This window comes from Corvus cornix, chromosome 3, assembly GCF_000738735.6.
Source record: "Corvus cornix cornix isolate S_Up_H32 chromosome 3, ASM73873v5, whole genome shotgun sequence".
Taxonomy (NCBI): domain Eukaryota; kingdom Metazoa; phylum Chordata; class Aves; order Passeriformes; family Corvidae; genus Corvus; species Corvus cornix.
In genome coordinates, this window is record NC_047056.1 from 47,224,432 (window position 1) to 47,242,471 (window position 18,040).

Consider the following 18,040-nt stretch of genomic DNA (forward strand, 5'->3'; position numbering starts at 1 on the left):
TGGGAGCAGCATAGGTTGGGCAGGTAGAGCAGGCCACATGAGCTGCACATTCCAGAGGACTGGAGGTGCAGGCACTGGAACATGAGTGACAAAAGGGTAAGACACCCATGCTGAGAGGGACAGACACCTCCATCTGCTCAGCAGAGAGATCAGCTGCATAAGACCATGGGCTGGTATCAGTCTGTCTCCTCTGCTACTTGGGTCTTTCTGAGCTAAACGTGGCGCTGGCAGGCAAATGGAGTCCCTGGGAAAAATAGAGGGAAAAAGCTTCACTGGATTTAGCAGTTGGCTTTCAACCCTTGTGCACAGTAAGATTTCTTCCTGATACTATTTTAACAACACAGCAAACATAAACCAAATAAGCAGAGGAAATACAGAGAATTTCCGAGGTTATCTAGAAATGAAATGCAAGCGTGGTGTCTGTGGGGGAGGAAGCAGCCTTCTGTTGTAGCAGCTCCTGCAATTTGGTTAGCATTTGGAAGGCTCCAGTCCAATCCCTGCTCTGTCACACCAGGGTTTACTGGTATGTCTGAGATGTCAGTGAAGAGCTCACAGGCCAGATCCCAGCCCTGGGACTGCTTCTGACTCCCAGCAGTTTCTTGTTTTTGATGGAAGTAAAGGGAATAGGAGCCAGAGCAGCAATGCGAGCCATTGTGACTCTGAGAATGAGGAAACTGTTACCACAACAATGGTGGAAAAATATTTTTGATGCCAGCATCAACTATAAAAATAAAAGTTTTGTTGGGGCACAAATTTGATGGTCCTCTAGGATGAGTATGCTACAAAAAAATACAGCGATAAGAAATTACTGACTGCGTTGCTTGAGATGGCACATGGAGAAGGGAGAAGGCAAGAGAGGTAATGTTAATAAATCATTGTCCTGTCCAGCGGGCTTCCATTATTCATAGAGAAGGGCAATTACGAAGGCATACCACTGTCCCGCTTCCAAAGTTTAACATTCCTGTTTGATATCTGATCTAGCAAACAGTGTTAGGAGGTATCCAAGCAGCATGCACAGCACTTTAAATGATTAAGGGAGCAAAGTGCTTGGGCACGTTGGCATTCTAGGCCATAGCTCTCTGGCAATTAAAGACATACATACATACGTGTCTCCTTAGGTATTTATTGATACAACCCAAACTTGTTTTCACTGAGAAGGGAAAAACCACATTCCAGGCTCAGTGTTGAAGTCGATGTGAAGTCTGAAGCTGATGCATCCCTGAAACAGGTAGGCTTATGCTGCCAAAATCAGAAGCTGCCTCCACTTCTTTCATTTCTAAAGCGATGATGGTGCTCCCACTGGACTCCAGCTCTCCAGATCTAGGGAAAGGTCACTGAAGTATTGGCAAGATCGAGTGGGCAGTTCAGACACATTCACCTCCTCACCCTCCACAAATAACAGGCTGGTTGGCTCCAAATCCAGGACTCTAATCCTATGGGACAGATTCCAACCTAGAGATACTTTGTGCCCAACTCATTGAGTGTAATGCCTACTCCTGAAAATAAACCACAAAGCTACAAGATTACTTCAGCACAAAATTTCAAATACTTCAATTTCTGCATTAGCACGTGTGCCCTCCTGTTTCCCATGATCATTGGAGGGCTGACCATGAATTAGAAACAAAAATATTTTATGTGATTGCATGTTTGCCCATCATAACCTCATTGATGCTTTCTGCAATGGTTCCAGTAACCTCTGATAAATTGGAGAACGTTGTGCCATGGGTCGCAGCATTAACACTTACCTGGAATGCTTCACACAGATCTTGGGTATGAGCCTGGCATCCTACCTTGGCTCTGAAGCCCAGCTACAAAATAGGGATATAAGGACTGATCTGACTCACTCAAGTGTGCATTTCTCTGTGTGTGATACAAAACACAGCAACAACACTAGGGTTAACATCTTCTAGTGTTGTACACTGGCAAGTGAGAAGGGAGTTAGATGGACTTATTGAGATAGATTTTTATAAATATGTACTGGCCACAGAGTCCAACTGACTGGAGAACCCAGTATGAACTGGGAGCTGAAACATCACATTGGCTTTCCTGACTTTTAGACTTACATTTTTATTTATGGTTTGAATCACCTTCTTCTCCCCGAGTATGGTCAGGGTTTAATCACTTTGAAGAACAGGACACTCAGAGTAGCTCTAGCACTGACTGGGTAAGGATAAAAGCCAGGCAAGCTTTGCAGGGAGAGGTACTTACTCTGTAATTTTCTTCTGCCTTTGAATGTTTCAACTTTCCATGCCACTTCTGGGTCACTTACCAAACCTCTTGTGGGTTCAAAACTAATTTACAGAGCAGAGGGAGAGAGAGCTTCCAGGAACCAGCATCTCTGTATCACAGGTCAAATGCTACTGCTCCTTTCATCAGTAGCATGGCCCTTCCCTTGTTGCTGTGCTCTGCAAGGGAACCTGGAGTGGAAATACACAGATGGACATACAGGGTTTCAGCCTGCTAACTCTGAACTCGTTAAAGCTGATGAATGCCTTTCACAGTACCTCACATCAGCTTGGGTTGTCAAACTCATAACTAAAGGTTGTCATTGATTCTCTGACCAAGACATCCATTTCATCCAGCTGCTACATCTTTCCTGTGGTTTTTGAGGAGGACCCATAGAAAAGCCTCCTTCCTGTGGAAAGACCCACTGATCTACCTGGCCTGTGTTGATTCCCCTTAGTCTGTCTGTTGCAGATATCCTCTTCCTCACTATTTTAGCACAAGAAAGCACAGGGCTGACTCTACTCTGAGGGACAAGGTCTGGTCCATATCAGCAAAAACCAACAGTGGAGATCAGTGGAAGCAGATGCCAATAGAGCCTTCATCTCCTTGGCATTCGCAGCCACTGATGACTTGTCAGGGTGAGCTGGAACTTTTGGCTGAACTATCACAGAGAAACACTGCCATGCAGCACCTGAAGGGAAAGTTTTCGTGATTCTAGAGATGAAGCCATAGGTGCAGCATCTCATATCTGAACAGGATATGCAGTCTAACCCAAAACAACTGCAAAATATGGACTGTCCATGCCAAGCCTTTATGTTCACTGGACACGTTCATGCATGCAGATGTGCATGCATGCATCCAAACACTGCTAATAAAACAGGATTAGTTTTCATACAAAACACTAAATTGAAGAAGAACCCTTTCATTATTCTTAGGCTCAGAAAAAATCTCCCTGAAAGTCTTAATTGTGGCTAACCTACTGTTCAAGATCAGTAACCCTGTCATTGGGTATTTATTTCTCTGTTGTATAGTGGTACCACTGCTTCTACTGTGAGGTGCACAGTGCAATCAATAGATGAAGACCTAGTCTATGCTGCTGTAAATTGTAGATGTTCTGTGCTTGGGAGCTCAGGGCACACTGCTGAGCTTTGTCTGCTGAAACCCCTAACAGAACTGCCTGTGTTTTAACAGAAAGCAAACCATTTTGAGTTATCCTCACTCTTTCATGCCCCAGGAAAAGGTGCTGGTTTATACCTCATTTTCTCCAGTCAAGCAGCTTGTTCTGCAAACTAGCCTCTGAGCACTTCTGTTTTAACCACTGCTGACCTCTGAACCCCCCCAGTATTCACTCAGTGGATATTTGGAATGCCTAAGTGAAATGTACCTAGGAGGAATGCAGGTATGAGAACTTTATTCCAGGCTGCAGATTATTAAATGGTTTTACCCAGCTGGCAGTGGCAATTTGGTTTTCATCACTCAGCATCCTTGCCTCAGAAGAACAAATGCACAAATTGAATTTTGGCAATGTGCACCAGAGCTCCATTCCAGAAGATGTTTATTAGTTGTCTTACCAGCCAAAGAGCAGAAAGAGGCTTTTCAGAGAGGTTGCATCCTGTCCTCTTGAGCAATCCTTGAGTTATTATCTCAAGATCTCACATTTAAAATACTGTAATAAATGAAATTATTCATCAGGAAATGGGCAGTCAGTCCATGGTCACCTTCTGGTATCTCTGACTGTTCTCAGGGGGGGCAGGCTCAGTGAGTCTCTGATTTGAACATGGAAACCTTTTCCTTTTTTTACAGCTGTAATAGACTCATTGCGGCAGTGAAGATCTGTCTGGACTGGCTGTACTTTCTTGGAGGTATAGGCTCAATATTTTCCCCACAGCTGTGAAGAGTATTTGCAAGGTCTTCTCTCTCCACCATCCTGGAGACTGGACTCCCTTAATCCACCTTTACCTTGGATGGGCTTTCCACAGTCTGGTGAAGTGCCACCATCTGACCAGAGTTTCCCAGGCATAGATAAAAGCTCCACTGCCAGGCACCAATACCCCAACTTGGCACACATCAAATTGTTTTTGATGTCTTTTGGAAGAACACATGGCAAGATAAGGAAGATCAGGAGGAGCTGACATTCTGGCTCCTGGATTACCTGGAGTGTGCAGCTTGGTGCAAGGAAGGACTTTGTGTCTTCTATCTAATAAGGCAGGAAACAGCCTTTTCTGAAAGGAGGGTTATGGGGTCGCTTCAGTGAGGCCAGAATTTTACCCTTCTGCTTCTGGAAGCACCCTGTGAAAGAAGCTGCAACTGGAGATGTGCTCAGGTGAGAGACAAGGCTGCTCCACTACTGCTCCTACACCAGGGATAGCAGTGGGCTGAAGGCACAATGGGAGCTGCCAGCCTGCTGCATCGTTTTCAGCTGAGGAGATCCCTTCCTCAGGTCCTGCTCAGTGAGCTCCATGTTTCCAGACTGGGTGCAGAAGTCATCATATTTTCCTAGAAATAATTTTCATAAGGAAAGGACTTTATGGAAAAACTGCATGCAATTGACTGATGCTACCAACACCTGTCATTCTATTTATGTCTCTTTTTAACATCTCTTTACACAATGCTTATATAGCACAATCTCTATTCTACAATAACCTTCCTAAAAGCTAACCTTTGCCAAGAAATTTCACTCAGCCACATGCAGAAATAACCAGATAAATCTCCAGCAGAAAGGGATGAACTTTTCTTTGTACTTTTTGGTGGCTTGAAAGGTTCTCTCTGACCTTAACATCCAGGTGGATGCCAGCATCTTATGAAGAGAGAGGGAAGTTCTCAACACGCTTTCTGCCCATGGGCACACTCCGATGCATGAAGGACAGCCAAGCCTCTGACCACTGCAGCTCCTCACAGTGAATGACAGCTCTACCTGCTTGGGAATGTGCTGAATTTCTCTGTCCTGATCAATTACATCCCACCTGCTGTGAATGACTGACCCCCTGAGCCATTAGGGGCAGGACAGCACTGTTTTCCTGCAAGGGTCAACATTACTTCTTTTTCCCAAACCAAATTCCAAATCTTGACTCGTAGCTTACACTAATTTATAGTAACCTAAACAGCAAGACTCACAAAAGTCTTGCTTTAATTTAAATTAAATGCAAGTGAAACAACTTGCTCTTGAGCTACAGCGATATTAGCATCTTAGTAATTCTATATGAATTAAATCCATGCAATGCAAGCAAGTACTTTGCCTCCTTCCTGATAAAGCAGTTTTAACATGTTCTTCTGTTAGGCTTTTGCTGAAGATGAGACTTTAAAAAACCTCCATAGCTATTCAGATCATCTGCCTCAGTGCAACTGAGCTCTGTGATTCCCCTTTCCTGGTCCTGACAACAGAATCTCTTTTGCTTGTTACTCTCGCTTTGTAGCTGCTGGTATCAACTACAGAAACTATGCCAGCTTCTCCAAAGTAGGTCTTGTTGGTAGCTTGTCACAGTTCAGTGGTGACATGAAAGCCTGCATTTTGGAGCAAGTTAAAATGCTATGTGATATTCAGGGAGCCTTTGTCCTTTAACTCATATCTGTTTGTCATTGCACTTAGGCAGCTATTTTGGATACAGCACAAAATGGTTGTTTCTGTAGGAGGCCTGAAGTCCTGAATTCTTGCTGCTTGTTTCTGCTGTGCCATGGTGGAAGATGCTGTTGGGCCTTGCCCTGCCCAGGTGAATCCAATACTTGCAGGTAGCTCTAGCTCTCTAGCTGCTGCATGCATCTGTGCCCTTCTTTCCGTAGTTCTTTCCATTCCTTTTCCCCCATGCTTCCGGCCCACATTCAGACTCTGTCTTATATCGCCCATGTCCAGGATCACTTTTTAAGCAGCCTCCAGGTGACCCAGGTCCTCAGCTCTCTCTAAGGTCTGTAGAGAGGCTGTTGTGACAGCCCTATACCTCTTGTGACAGTTGTTTCTCAATCCCACTTTCAAAATCCAAACAATCCTCCTTGGCTCTCTCTTTTCTGTGGTCCCCTATCTCCATCTCAGGCATACAGTGCTACTTCCATGCTGCTCCTTAGCTCATGGCTTCCAAAGGACTGGCAGAAGAAGGCAGCAGTAAAAGGGCACTGCAGGGCGTGCCCCTCAGCAAACAGGATAGCTGATCCCATGGGGCACCTCTTCTACCAAATGGATTCGATGACAAAAAAGGAAAAAAAAAATCCCTTTAAGACCTGCACCCTGCAGAGAGAGAACAACCAGCTGCCCAGGTCCTCCCTTCTGTCATCCCTGCAGGCCTGGAGACAGGCTCCAACATAGAGAAGCTGGAGATAGAGGCTAATGGAAAAGGAGAACCAAAGCCCTCTTCCTCTGTTCTGTTTATCCCAGAAGCCATGAAATATGTGCCTTTCAAAGACAGACATTGCTAACACATTCCTTCACTAATACAAATTAGTGTAGGCCCCACACCAGATCCTTTTGGTAAAATCACTGTATTGTCTTAGCTTCTGCTTCAATAGGACTCTCCAAGGTCTCAGATGCTGGCAAATTGCTTGTAGCACTCAGTGCCTTTGCTGCATGGTGGGTGAGAGGAGTGGCTGCTCCACCCAGATCCATTTCACTACAGCATTTCCATTGTCATGTCATGAAAACTACAAGCAAAACAAAACACCTTTCAGCACAAATTCTTTTTGTTATCAGGCAATTGTATTTGCCAAAATGTCCAAGCAAGAGACAATCAATGCCACAGCTTGGGTGTTGCCTCTGGAATTTGGAAGGATGAAATCACCACACATCCCACCACCGCAGTGACCACCCTGCTCTCTTTGAGACATTTCTGACTAGGCTCATATGATGTGGCTGCCTCCAATTAGAAGGGACTGGGATCAGTGAATCAGGAGGTCACTTCCAGTCCTGCAGCCCTTAAATAGTATGGAAAGAGTTACTCTGAGCTTGCCAGTAGAAAGCAAGGGTAATTGTTAAAAATGGCTCAGGGCCTGGAAGTGTGTGACTAGGGCAGGAGACGGGAGATTCTGGTCCCAGCTGCTGCTTAACTCAAGTCATTAGTTTTGGTGATCTTTAATACCACTGCCCTTTATGATCTGAGTAGGTTTGTCCCCTGGGAACGATGGCTCTTCCCAGCCTCTGCAAGGCCCTGTGATCTCTGTGTATATTGACTCATGCTGGCTACTGGCAGTCAGTCTGGGTCAGCAGCAACACACAGACTGAGTGACTCAGTGCCACTAGAAGTGGCCAGTAGCTGGAGTTGTATCAGTTGCTCTCCTAGGTCAAGATGGATATTCTTGTGACATATGTAATTTTTCTCTCTCCTGCACTCTGATTCTGTCCTGGGAACATCTCCTTGTAGGATGCAATAGGCACCATTGCATCTTCTGTCCAACCCTCTGCAGGGCAGTTAGAGACTCAGGAGTATGCTTGTGTATTGCAATTAATTGGGAAGGCTGCTTTAGGAGCCTTTGCTTCTTCAAAACAAACACAAAAGCCAAGCAGTCTAATCGACTATCACAAAATAAAGCCCTTCCCTTCTTTCCCACATGCACAGCCAATATTAAGTAACATCCTCTTGTCCAAACTGGGACAGATCCCTGTTCACCTTGGGCACATGGAGCCTTGAAGTAACTTTCTTACACAGGATATTAGACCAAAAGTACTTATGCAGACAAACTACATGTTTATATGGATGTGTTTATGTTCACACATAACTATGCAGCAGTGAGGCATATTATGGTCTTGTCCTCTCTCTCTCTCCAACAAAGACTGCCTCTAATGTCTCAGTGATGTACCAAGTCAATGTTTACATCCCACTCTATTGTGAAAGCAACTGTGTGATGTCTGACAGCAGTATTTCCTGTCTGTTATAAGCAGCACCAAAAACTGATTTTCATTTCCTTATAGAAGAAGCCCACATTTGTGCTCCCCAAAGGCAAAAAAAATGGTGCAAAATGTGTTTCCCAAGGAGTAATTTCTGGGCATGATATGATGCCAGCCTGGAGCCCTGATGCTGAAAATTGTTCTGTAAGTTATTACAGCAAGTTCCTCCTTTAGCCTGCAGCTGAGAGCACATACTAGTAACTCAGCAGAGTAATACATGTGGTAAGATATTCAGTAATATTCAGCTTTACCCAGGCATTCCTTCTCCTCTGTTTTTGTACAGAGTTCCCCTTCTTCTTACAGTTAAGCCTGGACATATTTTTCTATTTTAAATTTTCCAATGATTTGTACAAGAGAGTATTAAATTGCTAAAGGGCATATTAAGTATTACTGCTCTGTTAAACTTGAATGAAGCAATGCAAGTCTGGAAAGCATTTAATAAATCTGCATCCCGATAAGGAAACTTTCTTCGCCAAATCTGACATTCCTTTGCACTAATCACCTACGTGAAAGAACTGCCTCTAATTCTTTTATTCTTTCAACTTTCTCGCCCCAGAACTAAAACCAGCTGCAGACTTCCCCTTCTTTAGGCACCATATAATTTAAAACCCTTTTCACAGCCTTCAGAGGAAGGTGTGCAGGAGCTGGGCGCTGTAGAGGCTGCAGATCTGTCCACATGGCCTCATTGGAGCACCCCTTGCTTACATTTTTCCAGGTTTTTTGGTTTTTTTTTAGTTGGAAAATGAGCACATAGCACAGTCAGCTCTGAGGAGGGCTCGTGGTATGTGGAAGCTGTACCAAGAAAAGACATACGGCAGTGAATGCAGGGGGAGGAGACCAAACCAAGTCATCCAAAATTGCCTGGGAAAGCTTGGAGATTTAATACTGAATATTGTTTTTTAACCTATTCTTTAAAAATTGGTCTTTTACTTGAAAAGCCCACAGGTCATCTCCAGGGTGATTGACCTCCTTAATTTGATCCACAGGGGTAGTGGCCATTGGATTAGGCTCCATGAGGACAGAATTTGTGAAATGTGAAACCATTACAGTGGCAAGGTAAGGTGACAAATCAGTTTTGATGGATGACAACTCTTCTAGATGGCTTTGCTTTGCATTTCAGCTTCTTCTGGTACTGTATCCCTTCACTGCATCTGTCCTTCTCACTTGCTGCACCTTCTTGCCTCACAGAGCTGTTCTGGTCTGTCTGCTGCATGCTACATTTATGTTTAGCATATTAAATGAACTAAGTCAGGAAGATTATGAAACCCACTTCAACAGAGATTTCAATCCTTATGAGAAGCCTGTATAAACTTTTGGACCTGCTGATAAAACAGCAAAGAGAAAACCTCCAGGTCTCTATGATGAAAGCTCCAGCTTTCTCATACCATATGATAAATAGCCTTATTATAGTTAGCACTTCTTGCCCATGGTAGCCTCTTGCACAGCCCTCGACTCACTCCTGATCCTCACCTGGAGGGAAAGGGTGACAATGGCAGAGCATGTACACAGCTACACTGTACCTGCTGCCATGCTTCTGGAACTGCTCCTAACAACTGCTCATCCACTTGACAGCCTGCCCAGCCATGTGCCACTGTACCCAGGTACCACCTGGGTACTCAGCCTCATGCCCAGGAGGAGCTGGGGAACAAGAGAGGAGGATTAGCAGGCAGAGGAGATGATGGCGTGTCTGCCAGGCAGCAGGAAGATAGGACACCACATTTTATTCAGGAGGAGAGGAGGACAAATGGTGAAGGCAAAATAGAAGCTACAGGATTGATGGTTGAGTCCTGGAGCCTAGAGAGAGGAAATTGTGTGTCCTTCTCCGTTAAAGTGAACATACAGTAAAGGGTACCCATGCTGTGTGCCAGACTGGCAGGACAGAAAAGGAAAGCCAGTCCGTGTGAAGAGGGCAAGTACTGTATTGACAGCGGGAGCACAAGGCTCCTCATACTTTTCTGATGACACGTTTCAGCCCAGATCAAGCTCTTTAGGAGTGAGCTGCCTCATGTGTCACAACCCTCAAATCCTTGGCCTCTGCACTGAGACTACCAACGAGAATGCCAGCTATGATGGTGGGTTTATTTTCACTGGACTGAATGGACTTCCCTCTCATTCCACAGAGAGCACGAGACAGCTGTAAGTTAGCAACAGCTTTTCCTTGGAGAGGGGCCCGAGGCATAAGATTTAAACCACCTAATCTCTCTCTGTGCCCATGTCCCAGAATCCATGTTCTGTCTGGACGAAAATAGCGAGTTCACCTAATGAAAACTGCACATACCCCTTGAGGTGCTGCTGGAGGAGAGGTAATGGGAAAGGGGAAAAATGTGGGAGAAGGCTCCTGTCTCAAGTGAAGGAAGAGATCCAAGTTCCCACTCCTGAAGTGAAGACTGGGTATGTCATGTGCTTCTAAATGTGCCCAGCAAAGCTGGGATTATGATAGTGAATGATCTCTCAAGAGAGCGATAAGGTTTGGGCTATTAATCTTTTTTTGGGCTTTGATGTCACCAGAAGAAAGGTACCATCTGTGTCGAAGTTTATTTTTTTCTTCCCATAGCCAAAAGTCAATGGGAATACGGTTTTGCAGGTTTGATGTTTGTTCATCAAAGGTTGTTACAGCCCCAGCTTGAAAACAACTTTTCGCAGCTTCGGTTTCTTTGGTTAGCTTTTGAAAGCAAGCTGTGTATTATCATTTCAGTACTCAGCAATGCGCTTCCTCCCTCTTCCTCTCTCCTCCAGCGTACCTGGCCTTTGCCCAGATCTCGAGACGCGGCCACTCCCTGGTTTTCATCTTCTAATATCCCGCCACATCTCACACCACCTCCCGCCTGGAATCTCTTGCACTCCTCGGTGCCTGAGCGCTCGCTGCCAGCCAGAACCTCTCGCTGGGCTGCCCGGCTCCGTCGCGGCCCTCTCGGGCAGTTCCCTTCCTCTGGCACCCGGCCGCTTCCCCCGCAGGTGCCCTCGGGGCGCAGCCGCGGAGCCAGCGCCGACAGCGAGCCCCGGGCGCTGCTCCGGAGCGGGAGCGCTCCCGGCGCTGCTCCGCCTGCCCGTGCCGGGCCCGGGCGGGGATGGCCGCGGCCGCGGCTCCCTCTAGTGCCCGCCCGGCTCCGGGCACGGGCCAAGCCCGCTGGGAGCCGGCATCGCCCCCCGGCAGCTTCGCCCCGCCGGCTGTGCCTCAGCGGGCACCGCGTTTCTGCCCGGAGAGCACGGCTGGGGACACCGGCTCTTTCCTCCAAGGCAGGAATTCCGGGGAAAAAATAGAGTCCACCCCAAAAGCCCTGGGGGAAAGGAAGACCTTCACCTCTTGCATGAAGAATCATTTGTTCAGTTTCCCCTGCTTCTCATTATAAAAGCTATTTTTCCAAAAACAGGATGTTGGGCCAGGGGAGGTAATATAAACAGATGCATTCTTTGAAAGCTTGCGGTGCATTTTTGCGGAGCACAGGCTCTGCAATGGAAATGCAGAGACCCACGAGGTATGGGAACAAGGGACCGCAGCAGCAGGAGGAAAAACCCTTCCTCTGACAAAAGTGAATCAGCCCAGCGCCTCCCTTGGCTTTAGTACTTTTTGTTGAGAAGCAGAGGGCACAAGGTTGAGATAGAGAGGTGAAGAAAAACTTTAAACAAAGCTGATATTGGTAGCTTGCTAGAAGAAAGCTTAAATCAGTATTTTTGGCAGCCTTGCTTCCTTTTAAAAATATGCTGCATTAGTTGATTTACACCAGCACTGACCTTTGATGACCAGAAAGAAAAAGTATGAACAGATTCCATCTCTACTCATTTCCCTCAGACTGGCTCCAGCACCTGAAAGCCAGTGACTGCTAGGGTTATTACGCAGTTTCACCTGGATCCATCACTTCATCTGGGCACAGGTTGAAACTTTTCCCCGTTGCTGTGTGCTCCTTTTATCAGGTGTGGGCTTTTCACAAAGTGTGCTCTCACCATCAGGGGCAGGGAAGGTGGAACCAGAGGCTGTGACTGGTCTTTCTGACAGCTCCCTTAATGGATATCCAGCTGCTCAATACCTGCACCAGGAGCAGCTTTCCTCAACCCCTCTTGTACAGGGTTCTGCTCCTTATACCCTGCCATGCATATCACCTCTTTTTTGGTTTCTCTGCTCTGATCTCTAAACTTCTCTTAAACCTTTTAGAAGCAAAACCCTTCTCTCTTTCATTCTAACCCCCCTGTGGAGTTCTGGAGGGCCATGGTGTTTTGAAGCTATGCACATACACTTGCTTATGTTCCTATACAGGGCACAAACCAAACCCATGCTGACTGTGTCACTGCAGTGCTATGGTGGGAACTTGCCATTGCTGCGTAGCCAGGCTGGTTTTGCTCCCCTTGGTTGTTTCACATTGTGATCCTGTTTATGGTGGCACCTTCATGCAGGTTGCACTGGCCCTGAACAAAATCACCATTTAGAGAGTCTCCAAGCCTGCAGTCCCGACAGTCAATGCAGTGGTTCCCCAGGAATGAGCTACCAAGTGCTGGTGCAAGGTTCTGGGCTTGTCCACACCGTTTCTCTGCCAGATCTCGCCTTGAGCAATGCAAATGGGAATGATGAGTAAGGGAGTAATACCTTTTGACTCGCTGGACTAAAGCAAACTACTTTTGGAAGGACAGGCTGGAAAAAGCAATGGATACTTGGGTTTGGTTTGGCTTGGTAATTTTTTCTGTTTCATCTAAACTGAAATGAGTGGCATGCACTGGAGAGGAAGGAAGAAGGGAAAGCTGGCTGTTCCCAGGCATTGAGCACTGCAGTCTAGGCCGCCTCAGCAAGAGGCTTCTGCAGTTTAACCTGCACTTATCCCCTTCTTGCACAAGGCTTCCTCTGCATGCAAAGCATCTTTTTTTTCTGAATCTACTGTTTCAATTGAACACTGGGAAGTAAACACAACATTATTATCATTACTATTTGTAATTACTATTACTATTTGACCTTAAATATTGCTGGTAAGAGGAGTCTTCAGCAATATGACGTGTTGGCTTCACAGTACATAAGGGCTGGCCAAAACCTGAAGGGCTATTCTGAAGAAGGTGGGGATTACCTATCCTGTTTCAAATTACTTTTCCCAGCTCACTATCCGGTAGGATCACAATGAAGTTTTTCCTCATGGAAAACCTCCCCAGGGAAATTCTCAGGACCTCCTTTTTATTTCCAACAACTAGTGCAAAGTCCCCAAGTGGTTTAGAGAGCTACATTCAGCTGTCTTCCAGTGGTGCCCATGCTCCTTTCTGAGCCTGGGAATGAAAGAGAAGGAGGGAGGTGGAGGGTGAAGTGCTGGAAGCATTGAGCAGTTGCACCTCAGCTGGATTGTGAGGGGTCTGGGGCACTTTCCACAGGGACTGGTGGGAGGCAGAGGAGCACAACTCCTCCCTGAACAGACTGTGTGTGAGGCAAACAGTGCAGGCATTTGGGTTTGCATAGTCTGGCTCCACTGCAGCTATTGTGATCTCTGTTATTCAGGAATTCTACAAAACCGTACCAATTCTCATAAAAGTTTTGCAGAGTAGATAAATACTACACTCCAGCATTGGCGGTGAGGGGAAAAGGAAAGCTTTAAGGAATTAGGCTGGGCCACACAGTGATTCGGCAGCAGGCGGGGCCGCCAGCTGCGCAGGGCTCCCAAGGCGTCCTCATCTGCCGCCTGCCACAGCACCGGCATGGCCCCATGGCCCGGCAGCTCTGCAGGGGGGGCCAGGGAGGGGACACTGCAGCACCACATCCCTCTTTTAGGGGAAGGAAGGGTCTGATCTTCCTTATGTTAGCAGGAGCAGCAGCTTTTGGAAAAGATGCTGACCTGCAGCTAGATGTGTTTTCCCTTGATTGCCCCAGTAAGCTTTGCTATCTATTTTGCTCTTTTCTATTTTATAGAGAAGTTAGTCTTAACTTTGGTCAGAGCCGTTCTTGGCCAAGGTTTTGCTGATGCCTCTGTTCCCTTTCCTGTGGTGAGAACAGAGAAATGGGTTGGGTCTCATCTCACCTTCCTTGCCAGAGCTGGCTGACATAGTGCTCTACCTACAAGAGACGAAAATGCTTTAGGCTCCTTTGGGTTGACCAGTCCATGTCCACGACAATTTAGAGAAAGTTTGAGAAGAAGCCTTGGCCCCTGGACAAAAAGAGGACATTGTATTTTCTTTTTGAGAAGTAAAAAGCTTTTTTAACTCAGAAGATACTGTTTTGGAAAATCAGAGCTGACTGCATTCTAATTCCATCTCCTTCTCCCCATTTTGGAGTGATAAAGCATGCATGATGCTGCTTGACACTGATATTTATAAGACAAAGTAGAGGTCAAATTTGCTGAATGTTTTCCAAATTCCAGTGAGGTTTATCACAAAGAGCCCCATGCACAGACCCAAGTGGTGTGACTGACAAGGGCTGGATTGTGGAGTCACTAGAAGGCTCAGTTTCCAGACAGTGCTGATGGCTCAAATCATGTTCTTTGGGGCAAAACCTGATGGAAAGCTACAACCGTGCAGAGGGACTCCAGGGAGCTTTCCTGGCTAAGTTTCTGACACGAAACTCCACTGTGAGTAGCTGAGTTTTCATGCTTCAAGGAGCAGCACTGTCCTCTACCAGCACCATCCTGCCTAGGTCTGATAGAAAGAGCTTGGAACCCAGCCCCTGTGGGGCAGGCAGGAGGCTGCTGCTTTCCCTCCCCTGCACCCTGACATCTCCCCTGGATCTCTGTAGCTTCTATGGAAGAGAAGCACTGCTAGGTTTTCTTTGCCAGCTTCCTGTCCAAAAAGTGCAGGAAAAAAGTTTCTTTCCCAAGTGCCGACAAGACTAGCAGAAACTTGTCCAAGGGAGATTGGCAGAAGTGCCCACTAGCATGCCACGATTAAGAAACCGGCTCCGTTTCCCCCACCCCACTCAGACACCAGCCCCAGGGCTGCTGCTGACACCGAGTGCCTCTGCTCACATTGGAGGACTGACACTATGGAGACTTCTTTGCACCCTGATGGGCTTACCTGCCAGTGCATTTCAGCCTCCCGGCCCAAAGCCAGAGGGGACGGATTTGGTATTGCTAAGCCTCAGTTATTTCAACAGAGACAGGCCAGCACCCGCCCTAATACTCAGAAGAGAAACTAGATCTGGAGCAGGAATGAAGCCGACATCTGCAAGGTGGGCTCAAAATCAAAAGCCTTCCCCCAGTACCAAAGTTCAGAGCAAGACTCAGCAGCTTGTGCATCTCCACAGACACTTGGACAGAGCATTGTCCACATCTGCGCAACCTTCCTTAAGATGCTCCCCAGAAGACATAGGCAAAAGTTTTAACAATGTGTGCTGTCCAGGTAAGGGAAGGACAGGGAAGAGATGAGAGGAAAGCACCAGAGCTCTCAGGTGAGAGGCATATGCCCCTGCCCAGTCAGTAGAAGCTATCACAAGTTCAGGTTTATGAGTACATCAGACAAAACCGACTACTTGGTGAGCTGTGTGAGAGCTGTCTTTTCACTCCGTTGTAGTTGCTGAACAGCGAGGCATTGCATCTTGTTCTGGGTTTTTAAGCACTGTGGAAAACCAAACAAAAACACAACTTAGACCACATACATGAACAGAGGTCTGATAAATTTTCAGGTAGGCTACAAGCGCCATATATAGCAGGAGAAAATGTGACCATATTCTTGCGAATGGCTAAATTTACAAGATGTGACTTCATCTATCTGCTTATCTGCTTATCTGCTCTTAACTGCTACAGGAACACTGTTCCCAAACATAAAGCCACCTTACACCATACCATTTCTACAGGTGTTTATTATGCAACTGAACAGATAACTTGGAATTAATCTTTGTCCTAAAAGGAAATAAATGGTCTGCTGAAGGGCTAAAACATAATTTGTATTTAGGCAGTTAACTGAAAGGTGTTCCCAGTTTTAAGGAAAGGACTCCAAGTAACTAAAATTTTCCATGGTTGTTTTGCCTTCTGAAATTTAGGGCTGATCTTACAGCAGAAAAGAAAGTTCAAGAATTAAGACACTTGGCTAAATTATCATCAGTTCTTTTTCACAGCCTTACTGCGTGACATTTGGAATATCACTTACCCACTTGCTGTATCCATTCCCAATGTATGAAATGGCGATAACAGCACTTCTTTACCTCCACTGTGGATCAAAAGGATAAGCATTTTAATCATTTTCCAAGATGCTCAGACAATATGGTTAGTGAAGAAATAGGCTACACAGACTGACCTCGGGAAATACAGCAAATACAGCCAAATACAGAATGGAGAAAGTGAAAATGGAAAAGGCTCACAGCTCTTCTGTGAAGCACAGGTGCCTCATTGCTGCTTCTGTTAACACGTTTATCCAGCATGATCTTGAGAATCTTGTCTTCTTTGAGGAGTCAGAGACTAACAACTGCAGCTGACTTCCTCTCCCTGCACTTCCCACCACAAACTAGATAGGAGGTTCCAAGAAGAGAAATCCCTGTGTGCTGTGGGAAGCCATACCCTGGACTGTCACTCTTGTGTCTCGTACGAACTGTAACCACCTCTGTTTCTTTCCTGCACCTAACCTGGACATGATCATCAGTTCAACACTGGGACATGCAATCGGCTTTTGCTACCTGACAATGGTCCCGTGACCCCTGAGGTTATCCAAAGTCTCCTGTAGTAAACTGGAGAACTACAGGAATACTTTCCCTTGTGGCACAGTAACTAAATATTACTCTGCCTGTTAGCAGCAACACTGTGCCAAGGATTTGTTTCACTCTGCTTGTCACTTGCACTTGGAGAGAGGTTTGCTGAAGGATCAAATCCATGTCTCTGATGAGCTCCTGCACATCAGATACAGGAACAGGCTGTGTGCTTATGCTCTGCCAAGTTTCTGAGGTGAAGTGGCAATTTAAAAGCATATGGAGAAAATAAAAAAATCAGTACTGTCCTGCTAACAGTACAAATCACAAATGTGAAGCAGCATTTGATTTTGAAGCACCATCTCAAGTTTTCCAGATAAGTCAAAGCCACAGAGTGAGCAGCTTGTATGCCACTTTTGCTGGTTACTCCATATCATCCTTGTGTTTAGACCATTAATCTTAACTCTGAACAGCATCACCTCTATGTATTCCTGCTAATCTCTACTTTTCACAGCGCCAATTGCCCTGCAGTATAGCTGAATTCTTTAGTTGTACTTTTTTTTTTTGCCCATTGCCTCCAAAGAAGGGGACAGAAAGATGACAAAAGTCTGCATAAAGCACACTCCTATGTGCCTGCCTGGCAGCAGTGTTATTAACTTACCCTTTCAGCCACAATCAGTTAAATACAAAACCAACTCACATTCTTCCTTTACACACTCAGAAAAGGAAATCCATGTGTTTATACTCAAAATCCACATTAAAATAAACCAACGGTCAAATCTTGCCATCTTACAGTGTCTGAAAAGCCAAATTTGTACTTGCAGAAAGCTTTTTCCTTCCCCCATCCCACTGCCCCAACAACAACCTTCCTGCAGGCTCTTCCAAGATGACAGGGTCAGACATCGGTGCCGAGACACAACCATTACAGTGTGCTGGTGCTCTCATTACACACACCCTGATTTTATAAAGCTTACAACTGAGATTCGACATCCACTGCACGCTGCAGCTTGGCATATAATGCCATTTCCAGACAAACCAAAGAAAACTTATGACTGTTTCTCAGCTGTGAGACATCAGGAATTGATTTATGCTGGTTGCAATTTAACCTGCAACCTTCAAACTTCCCATCCACTTTAAATATTTTGCAGGGAAATTTTTTTACCCTCCAGTGGCCATTTCTTATGGAGTTGCCTTCCAGCACCTTTCCCGCCATACCTGTGGGTACTTGAGCAGAGCCTAACTTTGCAAACCCTCCCTTGGGACAGACCCTGCAAAAGTGGTTCCGATGATTCCAATGCCAGTAGACACGCACTTCCAAGGCTTGGTAACACCCCTGTGTTTCCCACGGAACCTGCATATGGAGGTCTATACGA

At 46.0% G+C, this 18,040-nt stretch overlaps 1 protein-coding gene across 1 annotated transcript in view; it reads right to left on the reverse strand.

Moving 5' to 3' along the window:
• Positions 1–11,180: 11,180 nt before the first annotated feature.
• Positions 11,181–18,040, reverse strand: part of UST (uronyl 2-sulfotransferase) — a 168,429-nt gene continuing 161,569 nt past the window's right edge. The window contains exons 9-10 of the mRNA XM_039568862.1: positions 16,136–16,195; positions 11,181–15,604 (exon numbers count right to left, since the gene is read on the reverse strand). Of these exons, the coding sequence (XP_039424796.1) occupies positions 15,598–15,604; positions 16,136–16,195 (67 nt within the window). The 3' untranslated portion in view covers positions 11,181–15,597. The remainder of the gene's footprint in view (positions 15,605–16,135; positions 16,196–18,040) is intronic.